Below are 20669 nucleotides of genomic sequence, written 5' to 3'. Positions count from 1 at the left end.
TGGGACAGAAGGTCTTGATCTTAAAGCCCGTCCGCACCGATAAGCTGCAGGCCATCTGGCAAGGCCCATACCAGGTAGTGGAGCAGCGATGCGACACTACCTATGTGATCGGCCCCTGCTCAGGGGTAGGGAAGAGACGCATGCTCCACGTGAACATGCTCAAACCCTACCATGAGAGGATCGAGGATGTGACGGCAATCTGTGCCTCCTCCTTAGAGGATCAGGAGAACCTACCCTTACCTGACCTACTAGAACCCGAGGAACAGATAGAGCCTTCCCGGGGAGTCCAGCTGGGGGAGCGGCTAAGCCCCCAGGAGCGTGCCCAGGTACAGGCGCTGATTGTAGCCAAAGGGACTACCTTCTCCAATTTACCTGGGTACACTCCGTTAGCCACCCACCGAGTAGAGACCCCGGGACAGCTACCTATGCGCCAGGCTCCATATAGGGTTCCGGAATCAGTCCGTACCCATATGAAAGCCGAACTAGACGAAATGCTGCAGCTAGGGGTTATCGAACCCTCCGATAGCCCCTGGGCATCGCCGGTAGTCCTGGTACCTAAAAAGGATGGCACCACCCGATTCTGTGTCGACTACCGGAGGCTAAATGACAAAACGGTGTCTGATGCCTACCCGATGCCCCGGATAGACGAGCTGTTAGATAAGATGGCACGGGGCCAGTACCTCACTACCATTGATTTGTGTAAGGGGTACTGGCAGATTCCTCTAGCCGATGACGCCATCCCCAAGTCGGCGTTTGTCACCCCGTTTGGCCTGTACCAATTCAAGGTCATGCCTTTCGGGATGAAAAACGCTCCGGCTACCTTTCAGCGGATGGTAGATCGGCTACTGGACGGTTTTCAGGAGTATGCCTGTGCCTATCTAGATGACATAGCCATCTTTAGCCAGACCTGGGAAGACCACCTACACCACATCGGGGCGATCCTAGATCGCATTGGGGAGGCTGGGTTAACCCTAAAACCTAGCAAGTGCCACATAGGTATGGCCGAGGTACAGTATCTGGGCCACCGTGTAGGATGTGGGCAGCAGAGGCCTGAGCCAGCCAAGATTGAGGCCGTAGCAAAGTGGCCTACCCCCAGGACTAAGACCCAGGTGCTGGCGTTCTTAGGGACGGCAGGCTATTACAGGAAGTTTGTCCCCGACTATAGCACCCTGGCCAAACCCCTAACGGACCTGACCAAAAAGAACCTTCCCCGACTGGTTGTCTGGGCCCCAGAGTGTGAGCAGGCCTTCCAACAACTCAAGACTGCTCTCACTAATGCTCCTGTGTTAACGGCTCCTGATCCAACTAAAAGATTTCTTGTTCACACAGACGCTTCCATGTTTGGATTGGGGGCAGTACTGAGCCAAGTGGGAGCCGATGGCGGAGAACACCCCGTAGCCTATCTAAGCCGCAAGCTACTACCCCGGGAAGTGAGCTACGCCGCCATCGAGAAAGAATGCCTGGCCGTGGTGTGGGCCCTTAAAAAGTTGCAGCCATATCTGTACGGACAACCTTTTTCCTTACTCACAGATCACAACCCGTTAGTGTGGCTAAACCGTGTGTCTGGAGACAATGCCAGGCTGCTGCGCTGGAGCTTGGTGCTGCAGCCCTTTGACTTTACTATCCATTACCGGCCAGGAAAACAAAACGGTAACGCTGACGGGTTATCCAGACAGACTGAACTCGAGAAGTGATCTGTGAGTACTCTCCCGGACATCCCCAAGCCGATCCGTTGGGATCAGACTGTGTATGCCGGCTTGGTTCTGTGGGAGCATTGTGGCAAACCTAGCCACTTCTGAACTATATTCATTGCAGGTTGTCCGTAGGCTGAATGTATAACGTGTCCCGTTGACTGTATGTGTATTGTACTGTGACCGTTCGCATGCTGGCAGCCGTATGCCGCCAGCATACAAAGCATTCGTACGACGAAACACGGCTATCCTGGCCATTCGCCGTACGAATGTGGACTCCCCAGGTAGACCACACATTCACAGGTCGTGTGGCACCAATTAACCGATTGCAACATTGTTGCAATCGGTAATTAAGGGCTCTCCTAGGTGGCCGTCGATCCACTACCGACCATGCGGCGGTCGGCCATCTTGGATCCTTTGTCTCTGCAGCGGTGTTCGGTCGTCGAGAGCCTGGAACTGAAAACGGCTACTCAGTGATCCGAACACCGCTGGACTTCCAGAGCGTTCGGGAGTACCGCGTTCGGTACATTATGTGTCCCGTACTTATTCGGTACTTTTAAACTCACCTTGATGTTTAAATGTATTATGTGCGGCGTTCGGTCAATTCAGCTGGGATCGGAGCGGTATTCTCACAAAGTGTGCGCCCCGACCCCAGCTATCTACCGAACGTTCGGTTATTCTAAAGTACCGAATATTACGGGAATTATGTATTTTAATGTCAATTGTCGGTTTTGCTGCACGAGGGGATAATCCACTTAATCGTCCATTTTAGTGGGAGTATCCTTCTCGTGCAGCGATGCCTGTTGGGAAAGTCACAATGCATGTTGGGAGAAATCCCCTGGAATATCTGTATGGAAACCCCTTGCATGGGGAACTGCATAAATACGCTGCTTGTGAATAAACCGAGTTAGTTGACTCCCAAACTGTGTTTCGTCCGGTTATTGGGAGGATTGGGGATATTGCCTTGCTTTCTACTCGGACTGTGGATTTCCTGAAGATACCAACGGATATCGTGGACTAATATACTGCATTCCGTTACAAGGAATATGAAATGTCCTGTGAAAATTGAGTTCATGTGTGTGAAAAAGCACAAATAAAGCTATAACCGCTATGTGGGCCCTTCATTTCTGATAAAGTGGTTAGACCAAACATCTTGCAATGCACCATTTCTTATACTCTGGGTTGCCTACTTTTGAAAATGGTATGCCATAATAGTGGAAATGTTATTACCCAGGCTGCCATGCTCTCTCAAATGCGATATAGGCCCAGAAAATCACTTTGCCAAATTTCAATGTAATAAAGCCTAAATGGATAAGCCGTATATATGACCGTGTAACTTTCCAAAACACCATAAAACCTGTACATGGGGGGTACCATGGCACTCGTGAGACATCACTGAGCAGAACTTGGAGTGTTTCAGGGCAGTAAACTATATACTAACAATAATATTATCAGTGAAAGTAAAGATTTTATGTGAAAAATGCAAAAAAAAAAAAAAAAAAAAACACTAAATTTGGCTAGGGTTTGTGCCCAAGTGGCTACTACAAAAGACTGGGCATACCCCATTTTGAATACCCTGGGATGTCTACTTTTTCAAATGGTATGCCATGATGGGGGTAATTTTCATTTCTTGGCTGCCATACGGTCTCAAAGGCAGCCTGGACACAGCAAACTAATCTGACAAATTTCAAGGTGAAAAAGCATAAATGGATAAGCCGTATATATGACCCTGAAACTTTCCAAAACCCCATAAAACCTATACATGGGGGGGTACCATGCCGCTCGTGAGACATCACTGAGCAGAACTAGGAGTGTTTCAGGGCAGTAAACTATATACTAACAATAATATTATCAGTGAAAGTACAAATTTTATGTGAAAAATGCAAAAAAAAAAAAAACACTAAATTTGGCTAGGGTTTGTGCCCAAGTGGCTACTAGAAAAGACTCGGCATACCCCATTTTGAATACCCTGGGATGTCTACTTTTTCAAATGGTATGCCATGATGGGGGTAATTTTCATTTCTTGGCTGCCATACGGTCTCAAAGGCAGCCTGGACACTGCAAACTAATCTGACAAATTTCAAGGTGAAAAAGCATAAATGGATAAGCCGTATATATGACCCTGAAACTTTCCAAAACCCCATAAAACCTATACATGGGGGGGTACCATGCCGCTCGTGAGACATCACTGAGCAGAACTAGGAGTGTTTCAGGGCAGTAAACTATATACTAACAATAATATTATCAGTGAAAGTACAAATTTTATGTGAAAAATGCAAAAAAAAAAAAAAACACTAAATTTGGCTAGGGTTTGTGCCCAAGTGGCTACTACAAAAGACTGGCCATACCCCATTTTGAATACCCTGGGATGTCTACCTTTTCAAATGGTATGCCATGATGGGGGTAATTTTCATTTCTGGGCTGCCATACGGTCTAAAAGGCAACCTAGGTCACTCAAACTAATCTGACAAATTTCAAGGTGAAAAAGCATAAATGGACAAGCCGTATATTTGACCCTGTAACTTTCCAAAACCCCATAAAACCTATACATGGGGGGTACTGTTTTACTCGTGAGAAATTTCTGAATACAAATATGTATGTTTTATTGCAGGAAAACCAAACAGTATTCTGACATTAACAGTTAAATTGCCATGCTGAAATTGAAAAATAACAAGATTTCATAATTTTTTCAAGTTTTTTAGATTTTATTCATATAAAATGGAGTTCCATATATGAATGTTTGATATTAAATGAAAGCTCGGTTTCCCCTGAACAAAATGATATATAATAAGTGTGGGTGCACTTAGTATGAAAGAGGTAAATTATTGTTGAACAGACATATAGTAAAATTCTGTGGTTTGTTTAAATTTTTTTGGGATCACAACTTGTACATTTGGCTGCGGTCTTAACCCCTTAAGGACCGCTGACGGTTCAGGACCGTTAGCGGTAAAATGTGTGTTTGGACCACTGACGGTCCTGAACCGTCATAACGGTCAGGGGCTACTTACCTGATCGCCGTCGGTCCCACGGCGGCGATCAGCTCTCCTCCCGGTCCAGGGGGACTGCCTATCTGCCCGGGCAGTCCCCCCTCGGCAGATCAGGACCCCACGGCCATGTGATCACTCGATCACATGACCGCAATAGGGGTCCATGTGTCTGCCTGCAGGGGGACTGTCTGTGCTGACAGGCAGTCTCCCTGCATCTGTAAAATCAAAAATAAAGTGAAAAAAAAAACAATCAGTGTAAAAAAAAATAATATGTGTATATATATATATGATATATATACATGTATTATATCTATATATACCTATATATAATATATGTATATATATCATATATATAATGTCATACTAAGTGTATTTTTATATTTATATATACGTATATTAATATAAAAATACACTTATATTTAAATTACACACGAATATATACAATATATATAATAACTATATATATGGTATATATATATTATTATAAAATACAAATAATATGTTAATAAAAATAAATAACAAAAAAGAAAAATAATTTTTAATAATTAAAAAAAAATTATATATATATATATGCAATTTTATTCTAACAGTATTTTGATATTGATATATATATATATATATATATATATATATATTTATATCAAAATACACTTAGAATGTAATGATATATATATCTATGTATAAATAAATAAATAAAAATAATACGAAATATATATATGTCCACATACATAATTACATAAATAATTTCATAAATATACACGTAGACGTCAAATATATAAATATGTATATATATATATTCAAATTCTACGTGCATATTTATGTAATATTTTTACCTAATTAAGTAATTTTAATGATTGCAATTTGAGGGACCTGCCTGCCAACCCAGGTCAAAAGTCCAGATAATTTAATTTGCTAGCACTGTGTTTAACCCTGTAACGTTCTATGACACCCGAAATCCTGTACATGGGGGTACTGTTTTACTCGGGAGACTTCGCTGAACACAAATATTAGTGTTTCAAAACAGTAAAACATATCACAGCGATGATATTGTCAGTGAAAGTGAAGTTTTTTTGCATTTTTCACACACAAACAGCTCTTTCACTGAGGATATTATTGCTGTGATATATTTTACTGTTCTGATACACTAATATTTGTGTTCAGCGAAGTCTCCTGAGTATAACAGTACCCCACATGTAGAGGTTTTATAGTGTTTGTGAAAGTTACAGGGTCAAATATAAGGCTTGATTTTACTTTTTTTTTTAATTGAAATTTATCAGATTGGTTAGGTTGCCTTTGAGAGCGTATGGTAGCCAAGGAATGAGAATTAGCCCCATGATGGCATACCATTTGCAAAAGAAGACAACCCAAGGTATTGCAAATGGGGTATGTTCAGCCTTTTTTAGTAGCCACTTAGTCACAAACACCGGCCAAAGTTAGCGTTTTTTTCATTTTTAACACACAAACAAATATAAATGCTAACTTTGGCCAGTGTTTGTGACTAGGTGGCTACTAAAAAAGACTGGACATACCCCATTTTGAATACCCTGGGTTGTCTACTTTAAAAAATATGTGCATGTTAGGTGTGTTTCGGGGATTTATGACAGATAACGGTGTTACAAGGTCACTATTGATACATTTAAAATATATATATATTGAAACAGCAATTTCCTACTTGTATTTATAGGCCTATAACTTGCAAAAAAAAAGCAATAAAGCATGTAAACACTGGGTGTTTTTAAACTCGGGACAAAATTTTGAATCTATTTAGCAGTTTTTTTCATTAGCTTTTGTAGATAAGTAAAAGATTTTTCAAGTAAAAGTCCAAAAACATGTTTGTTTGTTTGTTTTTTCACCATATTTTATTATTTTTTTTAAATACAATATATGACATAATATAAATACTGGTATGTAAAGAAAGCCCTTCTTGTCGTGAAAAAAACAATGTATAACTTGTATTGGAACCGTAAATGAGAGAGCGGAAAATTACAGCTAAACACAAACACCACAAAAGTGTTAAAACTGCTCTGGTCCTTAACGTACAAACATCGCAAAAACAGGCCGGTCCTTAAGGGGTTAAGGGGTTAAGAGCTTAAAGAAACTGTTTGGACAATCAAAGTTTCCAAAAATAATGTATTGACTTACGTTCTAGATTCAAAGCTCTAGGCTACCCTAACAGGGTGGTAAAACGAGCATATCAACAAACATGCCTTAAAGATAGAACAGAAATTCTAGACAAATAGAAACTCCATCCCATACCAGATGCATTGCAAGCTGGCTAGTCATGTCAAAAACTATCACCAAATATTGTCTGTTACTTACCCACAACTCTGTTTTGAAAGAATCTCTTCCAGTACATTCAAGTATAACAGCACAGAGATCTAAAAACCTTATGGAAACACTGGTTCACAGCCATTTCAGTACAAAAAAGGCCACCCACACTTGGCTAAATGATATTAAAGGCACTTACCATTGCGGGCAGTGCAAGGCCTGCTAATTTATAAATCCTACAAAGTTCACAGTATAAACTCAATCAGGTATCAAAATTTCAACAAATGTTTTTATTAATAGTGGAACTACCAGATTAATATATTTAATCACATGCGCATGCAGTAAACAATATATTGGTAAGACTTACCAGCAATTCCAAAGAAGACTACTCCAACACATTGGATCCATCACCAATCCCGGCACTCTTACCCCAGTGGCAAAACATGTTATTTATTTTTATGACAAAAATACCAAACATCTAACCTGGAACTACCAGATTAATATATTTAATCACATGCGCATGCAGTAAACAATATATTGGTAAGACTTACCAGCAATTCCAAAGAAGACTACTCCAACACATTGGATCCATCACCAATCCCGGCACTCTTACCCCAGTGGCAAAACATGTTATTTATTTTTATGACAAAAATACCAAACATCTAACCTGTCAAGTAATAGAGAAATTATCACCCAATCCCAGAAAAGGCGATTTCAATAAACTATTACTACAGAAAGAGTCACAATGGATATACAGATTCAAAACCCTCTCACCCTAAGGTCTTAACGAGGAATTCAATTATACCTCCTTTATTCATAAATAAGTAACCAATTTCATCAATTTCGTAAAACACTTTTCTTTTCCTTAACAATAAATGTATTTATTTACTTACTAATTAGTAATTATGATAGACTCCCAATTGGAGCATTATCTATTAAAATTCCTTAATAGGAAACCAAACAAAATTTATAACAACATTTTTTATAACACAACAACATTAAAGGACCACTCTAGGCACCCAGACCACTTCAGCTTAATGAGGTGGTCTGGGTGCCAGGTCCTTCTAGGGTTAACCCATTTTTTCATAAACATAGCAGTTTCAGAGAAGCTGCTATGTTTATTAATGGGTTAAGCCTTCCCCTATTTCCTCCAGTGGCTGTCTCATTGACAGCCGCTAGAGGCGCTTGCGTGATTCTCACTGTGAAAATCACAGTGAGAGCACGCAAGCGTCCATAGGAAAGCATTATGAATGCTTTCCTATGCGACCGGCTGAATGCGCGCGCAGCTCTTGCCGCGCGTGCGCATTCAGCCGACGGGGAGGAGAAGAGGAGGATCGGAGGAGGAGAGCAGGAGGAGATCTCTCCGCCCAGCGCTGGAAAAAGGTAAGATTTAACCCCTTTCCCCTTTCCAGAGCCGGGCGGGAGGGGGTCCCTGAGGGTGGGGGCACCCTCAGGGCACTCTAGTGCCAGGAAAACGAGTATGTTTTCCTGGCACTAGAGTGGTCCTTTAAACATTGTCAACTAACATTTACTTATATCACCACGAACATTAACATAGTGAGATTTATCTCTATATACTACTTTGTAGATAACTACAGTACAACAGCACAATGACAGCATAATAGTGTCTTATGCTTAATATACACTATCTTTACACGCTAATATTGACATTTGACTATATGTACAATCACTTGTACATCACATAACATAATCTCATATAACATAATAGGATCCTTAGGGTACCGTCCGTTATTATGGCAATCTCACTCTGGATATAAGAAAGTTCTTTATCCATTGAAGACACTAAAATAATGAGAAACATCAGTAACCTGAATCCATCAATGATTTTGATCAATAATAATATTAATCTTTAGCAATTAATCTTTTGCCCATCTTAAATAACCCCAAGTAGGGAAAAAAAACACGTTAATACCAATCACAATCTTAATTACAAATAGTAAGAACAGTAATTATTTTTCTTTATCCTTAATTAAATTATAACATCATATTACAGCAATAAGTAGTACTGTGTATTATTACCAAAAATAAAAATATGATATATATATATATATATTTTTACAGTGCAAAATCAAGAACAACTTGATTGCTACATACAATCATGAGGTATGATTGCCCTATACTACCAAATAGATCTGCATCATTTCAATACAGTAACTATGCAATACAAAAATAAAACATTATATAATTATCGTGTATCAACATGGACAACATGATTGCTACATACAATCATGAGATCCAGTTGTTATATACTACCAAATTGATCTGCATCATTGAAATACAAAAAAAAGCAAAGAACATAAAGTTCAATGTCTCTGCGTGTACACCTGTACAAACAACCCTAAGGTGACCCAAGGGGATAGTGCCAGATGCCTACTCAGAGACTGATGTACCAGTTTGAGACTCCAGATGTCTCAGGAAGGGGCTTAACCCCATATATACAAAAAGCCAAACAACAAAATGCAAAATGTGGTCAGACTCAAAGATAACTTGAGACTAACCGCATCTCTGGAAATATCTATAGCGGTAGTGTCTAATATAACAATCCTGGCTGACACGGTTGTGGGTGTCACTGTGAACCACTGTAGGTGTCACTATAGACCCATAAACAGAAAAAATAATAATAATGTTGCTAAATAAATAAATAAATAAAGTATATACAAGTGATACTAGAGTTCCATGCCCGTCCAAGAAGGGGTATATATAGGTAGGGATAAAATTATGCCATATGTAATCAAAACTCACCCCTAATTATCAGCTTTAATATAATGCACTATAAGGAGATGAGCTTAAATCCCTAAGTCCCTACCGTAGATACCTCCTAGAAAAGGTCAATAATAGGTACAAAGTTGAAAAGGGCTCCAAATGGAGCTAGTAAAGAGGTAGAGGGAGGTCGAGGATAATATAAAGTGTTAATAGCAGTCAAATTCCGACTGCTAGTTTAAATTTAAGAAGCCTCTCTCCCTGTTAATCTAGCTAGACAGGCATAGAAAAGAAAAAGAAATAGAAGGTAAATTTAGGTGATTGTCATGGTGCTAAAACCACCAGTGCCCAGTGCTCATATACATGCTATGAGAGGAAAAAACGCCCAACGTACGTTTCGGTGCTAGAAAGGAGCACCTTCGTTAGGGGCCAACATTAGACTGTTAGGGAGTCTCTTATATATGCTGTATGCCAGGAAGCATGAGTACCTTAGACCAATAGGAGCTGGGGGAGTGTAGTGCCAGCTGTACTGCATTTCTCTGAGTGTGTTCTATCATATCATCAGTGTAAACCACGAGATGTACCTGGAGGCGGGGCTTAATGTCGGTCACGTGGTCCGGCATATCGCAGGACACGTGATGTGACCGGCCCCACGTGGTGTGGGCTGGGCCAGTGATAGGGCTTGTATGCCAGTTTTTCATATTGTGTGAGTGTAACCTGCTCATCAAAATTAGATGGGCGGGTGCACGTCCGAGCGGGCACAGCCGCTATGTATGCAGGGGGAAGGCACTTAATGCCGGTCACGTGACTCGGCGTGTCACGAATCACGTGATCCATCCGGCCATACGTCATAGAGGCTGGACCCGATATGCAAAGGAACAACCATGCCGTGTCGGTAGACCCCGCCCATCTAGAACCGGTGGGCGGGCATATGACGAAATGGTCTGGTGTCTGTGAATAGATCGTAAAAGTGAAAATCCAATATAGGGTTTTCAGCAGGATGGGCTCCCATTGATGCCTATAGGTTTGTATAACAGCCCTAAGGTATCCCCAATAGCCCTAATGCCTCTCCAGTGACATATACTATATATATATATACACACTGGAATATGTATAAAAATGAAATGCAGTAAGTGGGTGGTCCGATATGTCAGGACCTGATCATCTTAATTCTCCATACCTATGGTCATGTAGAAGGTATTCATGTCACAAAAGTAAAAAAAGAAGAACAAATAAATAGGGATAACGAAATTAAAGAAATACATATATATATATATATCTACACTAAACACTACACACGCTATATTACAAAATTTACAAGTGTATCAGGCATAATAAGCTTATTTACAAGGAATAAATATATATGTCTAACATATATATTACAAATATGCAAGGGACACGTATAGGTGCAGAGACACTGTGTCCAGCCCGGTTCCCTTAGTCTTCAATGAAGGGTGTATACGAAAAACCCTCATTGAGTCCGGATGGTGACAATCAGGGCTCGAGTCCTGCAGGAACGCATGGGAACGGCGTTCCTGCACTTTTTCCAAAGCAGGAACGCCGTTCCCGTTCCCAGTCCTGCAGGACCTGCCCTGCTACCTGCACACAGGGCCCATCGCACGCTGTGTTCCCTCTCCAGCTCTAACTCTCGCGAGACCCGCGGCTGTCAGAGCGTTGCTATGGGTTACCATGGCAACGCTCCGCACAGGCGAGTCTCGCGAGAGTTAGAGCTGGAGAGGGAACACAGCGTGTGATGGGCCCTGTGTGCAGCGGCTGGCTCCCCCACCGGACCACCCGGCGATCTCCCCCCTCCCTGACAAGGTAAGAAGCAGGGAAGGGGGGAATAAACTAAAAAATATACACACACATGAATAAAAAAAAATGCTTCTCCCCTATCATCCTGCACACACACACACACACACACACATCATCCAGCACACACACACACACACATCATCCAGCACACACACACACACACATCATCCAGCACACACACACACACATCATCCAGCACACACACACACATCATCCAGCACACACACACACACACACACATCATCCAGCACACACACACACACACACACACACATCATCCAGCACACACACACACACACACACACATCATCCAGCACACACACACACACACACACACACACATCATCCAGCACACACACACACACACCATCCAGCACACACACACATCATCCAGCACACACACACATCATCCAGCACACACACACACACATCATCCAACACACACACACACACATCATCCAGCACACACACACATCATCCAGCACACACACACATCATCCAGCACACACACACACATCATCCAACACACACATCACCCAGCACACACATCATCCAGCACACACATGCCATCCAACACACACACACATACATCATCCAGCACACACACACATCATCCAACACACACACACCATCCAGCACACACACGCCATCCAACACACACACACACACATCATCCAGCACACCCACACATCATCCAGCACACACACACACACATCATCCAACACACACACACACACACACACATCATCCAGCACACACACACGCACACACACACACACATCATCCAGCACACACACGCCATCCAACACACACACACATACATCATCCAGCACACACAAACATCATCCAACACACACACACCATCCAGCACACACACGCCATCCAACACACACACACACCATCCAGCACACATCATCCAACACACACACACACACACATAATCCAACACACACATACATAATCCAACACACACATACATAATCCAACACACACACACCATCCAGCACACACACACACACATGCACACACACTTCCTCCAGCACACACTGCATTCATTATACACAATCTGCACTTACTACAAACACACTACATTCATTATACACACTATGCACTCATTACAAACACACTACATTCACTATACACACTCTGCATTCATTATACACACTCTGCATTCATTATACACACTCTGCACTCACTACAAACACACTACATTCACTATACACACTCTGCACTTACGACAAACACACTACATTCATTATACACACTCTGCACTCACTACAAACACACTACATTCACTATACACACTGCACTCACTACACACACTGCATTCACTATACACACTCTGCACTCACTACAAACACACTCACACTACATACACTGCATTCATTATACACACTCTGCACTCACTACAAATACACTGCATTCATTATACACATTCTGCACTCACTACAAACTACATTCATTATACACACTCTGCACTCACTACAAACACACTACATTCATTATACACACTGCACTCACTACAAACACACTACATTCATTATACACACTCTGCACTCACTACAAACACATTACATTCACTATACACACTCTGCACTCACTACAAACACACTACATTCACTATACACACTGCACACACTGCATTCACTATACACACTCTGCACTCACTACAAACACACTCACACTACATACACTGCATTCATTATACACACTCTGCACTCACTACAAATACACTGCATTCATTATACACACTCTGCACTCACTACAAACTACATTCATTATACACACTCTGCACTCACTACAAACACACTACATTCATTATACACACTGCACTCACTACAAACACACTACATTCATTATACACACTGCACTCACTACACACACTACATTCATTATACACACTCTGCACTCACTACAAACACACTACATTCATTATACACACTCTGCACTCACTACAAACACATTACATTCACTATACACACTCTGCACTCACTACAAACACTCTACATTCACTATACACACTTTGCACTCACTACAAACACACTACATTCATTATACACACTGTACTCACTACATTCATTATACACATTCTGTACTCACTACAAACACACTACATTTATTATACACACTGCACTCACTACACACACTACATTCATTATACATATTCTGCACTCACTACAAACACTACATGTATTATACACACTGCACTCACTACAAATAGACTACATTCATTATACACACTCTGCACTCACTACAAACACACTACATTCATTATACACAATCTGCACTCACTACAAACACACTGCATTCATTATACACACTCTGCACTCACTACAAACACACTACATTTATTATACACACTGCACTCACTACACACACTACATTCATTATACACAATCTGCACTCACTACAAACACACTGCATTCATTATACACACTCTGCACTCACTACAAACACACTACATTTATTATACACACTGCACTCACTACACACACTACATTCATTATACACATTCTGCACTCACTACAAACACACTACATTTATTATACACACTGTGCACTCACTACAAATAGACTACATTCATTATACACACTCTGCACTCACTACAAACACACTACATTCACTATACACACTCTGCACTTACAACAAACACACTACATTCATTATACACACTCTGCACTCACTACAAACACACTACATTCACTATACACACTGCACACACTGCATTCACTATACACACTCTGCACTCACTACAAACACACTCACACTACATACACTGCATTCATTATACACACTCTGCACTCACTACAAATACACTGCATTCATTATACACACTGCACTCACTACAAACTACATTCATTATACACACTCTGCACTCACTACAAACACACTACATTCATTATACACACTGCACTCACTACAAACACACTACATTCATTATACACACTGCACTCACTACACACACTACATTCATTATACACATTCTGCACTCACTACAAACACACTACATTTATTATACACACTGTGCACTCACTACAAATAGACTACATTCATTATACACACTCTGCACTCACTACAAACACACTACATTCATTATACACAATCTGCACTCACTACAAACACACTGCATTCATTATACACACTTTGCACTCACTACACACACACTACATTCATTATACACACTGTACTCACTACATTCATTATACACATTCTGTACTCACTACAAACACACTACATTTATTATACACACTGCACTCACTACACACACTACATTCATTATACACATTCTGCACTCACTACAAACACTACATTTATTATACACACTGCACTCACTACAAATAGACTACATTCATTATACACACTCTGCACTCACTACAAACACACTACATTCATTATACACAATCTGCACTCACTACAAACACACTGCATTCATTATACACACTCTGCACTCACTACAAACACACTACATTTATTATACACACTGCACTCACTACACACACTACATTCATTATACACATTCTGCACTCACTACAAACACACTACATTTATTATACACACTGTGCACTCACTACAAATAGACTACATTCATTATACACACTCTGCACTCACTACAAACACACTACATTCACTATACACACTCTGCACTTACGACAAACACACTACATTCATTATACACACTCTGCACTCACTACAAACACACTACATTCACTATACACACTGCACACACTGCATTCACTATACACACTCTGCACTCACTACAAACACACTCACACTACATACACTGCATTCATTATACACACTCTGCACTCACTACAAATACACTGCATTCATTATACACACTCTGCACTCACTACAAACTACATTCATTATACACACTCTGCACTCACTACAAACACACTACATTCATTATACACACTGCACTCACTACAAACACACTACATTCATTATACACACTGCACTCACTACACACACTACATTCATTATACACATTCTGCACTCACTACAAACACACTACATTTATTATACACACTGTGCACTCACTACAAATAGACTACATTCATTATACACACTCTGCACTCACTACAAACACACTACATTCATTATACACAATCTGCACTCACTACAAACACACTGCATTCATTATACACACTCTGCACTCACTACAAACACACTACATTCATTATACACATTCTGCACTCACTACAAACACACTACATTTGTTATACACACAGCACTCACTACAAATAAACTACATTCATTATGCACACTCTGCACTCAGTAGTGTATTTTTATTTTTTATTTTTTTTAAGGGGGGTAGGGGGGGAGGGGAGGGCGGGAATCTTGGGTGAGTTCCCACACTTTTTTCCCCAGGACTTGACCCCTGGTGACAATGTTTGGAGCTTGTAAATCCAGAAGCTCTCTCTTTGAAGTGATCTTTTGTCTAGATCTCCCCTTCTTGGTCCAAGAGTGACACTTTCAATGCCACAAAATCTTATCCCTTCAGATGATCCCCCATGATGTAGTTTCAAATGTTTTGAAACTGGGGTATCGATTTGTCTTTTAGGGTTAATTGAGGTCACATGTTCCCTTATTCTCAGTTTAAACATACGGGAAGTTTTTCCCACGTATAGTTTATTGCATGAACATGAGAGTAGGTATACAAGACCCTTAGATTGGCAATTGAAAAAGTGGCGAACTTTAAATTCTTGTGTCCCTGAGGAGTCTGGAAAGGTTTTAGAGGGGCGGCGTATGAATTTGCACGCCTTACACTTTCCACATTGGTATGTGCCTAGGACTGGAGACTTTAACCATGAAGTTTTCTGAATTCTAGTTTTAAGGTGACTTGGGACTAGGATGTCCCTGATATTCCGTCCCCTTCTTGCTGTCACAGACGCCTTGGGCGTAATCACCTTGTGTAGGTGTGGGTCTTGGTGCAGTAGGGGCCAGAACCTATCAAGGATACTCATAATTTGATGCCAGCCCACATCGAAGTTCCCTATACATCTTATAGTTTCTTGATTAGACTGTACACTTTTTTCAACTAAGAGGTCTTTACGTTCTACCAACAGCGCGCGTTTATATGCAGATTTTAAGCATCTGTTTGGGTATCCTTTTTGTTTAAACTGGGATTGTAAGGTTTTAGCCTTCAGTTTGAAATCTTCTATGGTAGAGCAGTTGCGTCTTAAGCACAATTACTGCCCAATTGGGATACCTTTTTTAAGGGAGGGTGGATGATGACTTGTCCACTCCAGTAGGCTGTTGGTTGCCGTGGGTTTCCGGAAGAGGGTGGATGTAAGCACCCCCTTGTCTGACAGAGAGATAGTTAGGTCAAGAAAATTAATTCGGTTACCGCCAATTTCACTTGTCAGTCTCAGATTGATGGTGTTAGAGTTTAGGATGTTAACAAACTCTAGAAAGAGGTCAGAGGTGTCTGTCCATATGATCAATACATCATCAATGTATCATTTCCATATTTTTATATACCTTGTATATTTTTCCATGTGTTCATTAAACACAATTGTGCTCTCCCACCACCCCAGGTGGAGGTTGGCATATGAGGGGGCACAAGCCGTCCCCATAGCTGTTCCTCTCACCTGGTGGTAGTATTTTCCCTGGAAGATAAAATGGTTATGTGTCAAAATGAACTGCATCAAATCTTGGACAAATTCATTATGTCGTAATGAGACCAATGGGTTGCTATCCAGTATTGCTCTAAGGTGTCTTAATCCCACCTCGTGTGGTATAGAGCTATAAAGGCTCTCCACATCGAGGCTACATAAGATAGCATGGCCGTTGATTTTGATTCATTCAATGATGTTTAATGTGTGCTTGGTATCTCTTAAATGTGAGGGGAGTTCAAACACTAATTTTCTTAGTATCTGATCCACATATAGGCTTATATTTTGGGTCAGATTCCCTCTGCCAGAGACTATGGGCCGTCCATTTAATGTTGGTTGCTGTTTATGTACCTTCGGGATTGCGTAGAATGTGGCAGTAACGGGCCTTTTGACAAACATAAAAATATATATACCCCTTCTTGGACGGGCATGGAACTCTAGTATCACTTGTATATACTTTATTTATTTATTTATTTAGCAACATTATTATTATTTACTTTATAACTCTTTACAAACTTCAAACAATTATTACTGCACAAATAAAAACTTGATCTCTCAAATAGTTAAAAAATAATTTTGTATTAAACACAGTTTAATGATTGTTGATATGATGCACTCCTATTGGAGGCTTATGCAGACTACATATCAAAAATCATTTAAAATGTCTTTAAGTTCCCACGGGTTCTCACATTGGACAAATTATCAGTCAATCAAATTTCACTCACCTTATTGGACCATATGAGCACATTTCGGTTAGAATTTCCCAATATACACCCAACCTGTCACAACGTCTTATCCCCATTGAAGAGCCGCCTTTCCGCCGAAACGCGCGTCAGGGCTCTGCTCTATTCTCTATAACGATTATTTTAAGACATCTGTGTTTTTTCATTAGATCATAGACATTATGTCCTTTGCAAGAGATATAGGCAGGGCATATGCATGACTCTGGTTTTTCCCAAATCAGTGCTTACCTTAGTACCTTTGAAGGCACAGCTTAGCAATTCACAGGATGATTGTTTTTTATGTTTTTTTATTTTTAAATTGTGTTGAAAAGTTTCAATATTTTTCTGTAGTTGTGTTTCCATTTGAGGAAAATGATTTTCACTTTTGAAGTTTTTTTAATACTAACAATTTCGGTTTGTAATTGTGAATTCGCGTTTTCAAAATGTGTGGTTTCAATTTTCACCAAAAAGTTCATGAGTTTAGAGGAACAATCAAGGAGGATGCTGTTCCACTCCTGTAACTGTTCCTCTGCTTCTATCTTATCAGGTAATAAGATATCAGGGCGTAATCCCCGGGGGGACCAGTTTGTTTAAACTTGCAAGTTCCCAGAAGATCCTTATCTGTTTTTGGTCTGATTTTTATATAGAAAAAAATGCCTGATTAATGCCATTTGAAGGAACAGTTTAGCAATTCCCAGGATGATTGGTAAGCAGCACTATTTGGGAAAACAGTCATGCATTGAACAATTCGATTCTTGTATCTGATAAGAGATGTTCAGGCGGAGTTCCTCATTTTTATAGAGTTTATAACCGAGCACAGTTACACTGATAGGTCCCTTCAAGGGAATCTGATACAATAGTATACTAAACTATAGTTGGTGGTTATATTTACTCTATTGATACTTCGTGTCTCTTAGTATTGCCAGATTTATCTTCATTGGCATTTCTAAATCTACACTACTAATTGCTTACACTTGGACTCGTGCTGTAATCTCAGAAACAATTGGGATTATTCTACATTAGTCCTTTTTCCATTTTCTTTATACATCTGTTTTTTGTCTTTTGCTCTATACTATTTATAGTTTTAGAATTGAATTATAATTTTTGATTTGTTGATTTTCAACGGCAAGCTTTTTAACGAATTTATTAAATGTTATGTTTTAATTCATTATTCTCAAATCAACAGCACATGGAGAGACAAAACAATATAAGAACAGCCAGGTGCAAACCATATAAGCACTCCCTCAAGTGCTTTAAGTATTCAAATGTATATAGAATATAGAATGCACACCATAGCAATCTCAAAAAAATATTAAAATTTTATTATGTACAAAAAAGTACCAGAATGTAAACATATAAGAAAAAATTAATGTAAACAAAGTAACAGAAGTAAAGGCAGATACAATAAAATAATAGCCCCAACGTTTTGGCACCAACTGGCTCCCTTGATAAAGGCAGCCAGTTGGTGCCGAAACGTTGGGGGGTTTGGTGACTCGTGTTTCTGTCTGAGGCTTGTAAGGATTTTTGTGGTAATTTATTACTATTATTTTATTGTATCTGCCTTTACTTCTGTTACTTTGTTTACATTCGTTTTTTTCTTATATGTTTACATTCTGGTACTTTTTTGTACATAATAAAATTTAAATATTTTTTTGAGATTGTTATGGTGTGCATTCTATATCCTATATATGTTTTAATTGACACCTGTAGACAAGCACCTTCCTATTCAATTACTCCTTACCTGGGGTTACCCCCTTTCTTCTTGCCACAGCTTTTCTGATATTCTTAGTTCCTATTCCTTTCCCCATCAAAATACCATAACATTTAAACGTCATTTCGCAACAGGCGTCCTTACCTGCCCATCCTCCATACTTCCTCAGGTCGGTTGGCCACCACTTTGAGACAATGTGTGCAAGGAATCCGTTCAGGATCTTCCAACCTTGCGTGAGAATGACATAGCACGCTGCCAGGTACCCGAACAGGGCAAAGCCTTCCGATGCCAAACAGCTTTCAAACAAAGTCATCCTGAGATCATTCGTTGCTCCAGCCCTGCCTGAAGATAATCTACGAAGCTATATCCAGCTGCGAAAAAAGAGGGAGTACAAAGGGTCAATGTTCATTCCTTGCTCCCGGGAGAGATCATACAGCCTACATGCTGAATTTAGTAGAGAAATTTAATCTTGAATCAACTGACATGACCTTAGTACAGGTACACAGTGTGTGAGGCGTTACACTGCAAAGACAATAAAGTTACAACGTGACGGTCTGTAGTGAGAGCTTGGTAAAGGGTACTCCTCTAGTTATTTTCTTTTCCTCTGATATATATTACACATTCACAATTACTCATTAAACCAGTAAAAGTTGAGAATTTATGTGGGGATCACACATTTTGGCCAAATTAGCCAAAATGGAAACATCTTACAATGCAACTATTTTTCAAATCTGTTTATTTTTCCTGTGGAGCTCTGTAATACACTCATACACTCTGTACAATACGTTGAGTTATTGCTGTGGAGCTCTGTGATACACCCATACACGCTGTACAATACGGTGAGTTATTACTGTGGAGCTCTGTAATACACCCATACACGCTGTACAATATGGTGAGTTATTGCTGTGGAACTCTGTAATACACCCATACACTCTGTACAATACGGTGAGTTATTGCTGTGGAACTCTGTAATACACCCATACACTCTGTACAATACGGTGAGTTATTGCTGTGGAGCTCTGTGATACACCCATACACGCTGTACAATATGGTGAGTTATTGCTGTGGAACTCTGTAATACACCCATACACTCTGTACAATACGGTGAGTTATTGCTGTGGAACTCTGTAATACAC

The 20669-nt window shown here is 40.2% G+C and overlaps 1 protein-coding gene across 1 annotated transcript in view; it reads right to left on the bottom strand.

Moving 5' to 3' along the window:
- The window catches only part of LOC134603611 (very-long-chain 3-oxoacyl-CoA reductase-B-like), an 80840-nt gene extending 60965 nt beyond the window's left edge, over window positions 1-19875 (bottom strand). Inside the window, exon 1 of the mRNA XM_063449746.1 lies at window positions 19678-19875. Coding sequence (XP_063305816.1) covers window positions 19678-19846 — 169 coding nt within the window. The 5' untranslated portion in view covers window positions 19847-19875. The remainder of the gene's footprint in view (window positions 1-19677) is intronic.
- Between the last annotated feature and the right edge of the window lie 794 nt (window positions 19876-20669).

This window comes from Pelobates fuscus, chromosome 3 (genome assembly GCF_036172605.1).
Source record: "Pelobates fuscus isolate aPelFus1 chromosome 3, aPelFus1.pri, whole genome shotgun sequence".
Taxonomy (NCBI): domain Eukaryota; kingdom Metazoa; phylum Chordata; class Amphibia; order Anura; family Pelobatidae; genus Pelobates; species Pelobates fuscus.
The sequence above is the reverse complement of the archived record's forward strand: the minus strand, read 5'-3'. Positions and strand labels throughout refer to the sequence as shown.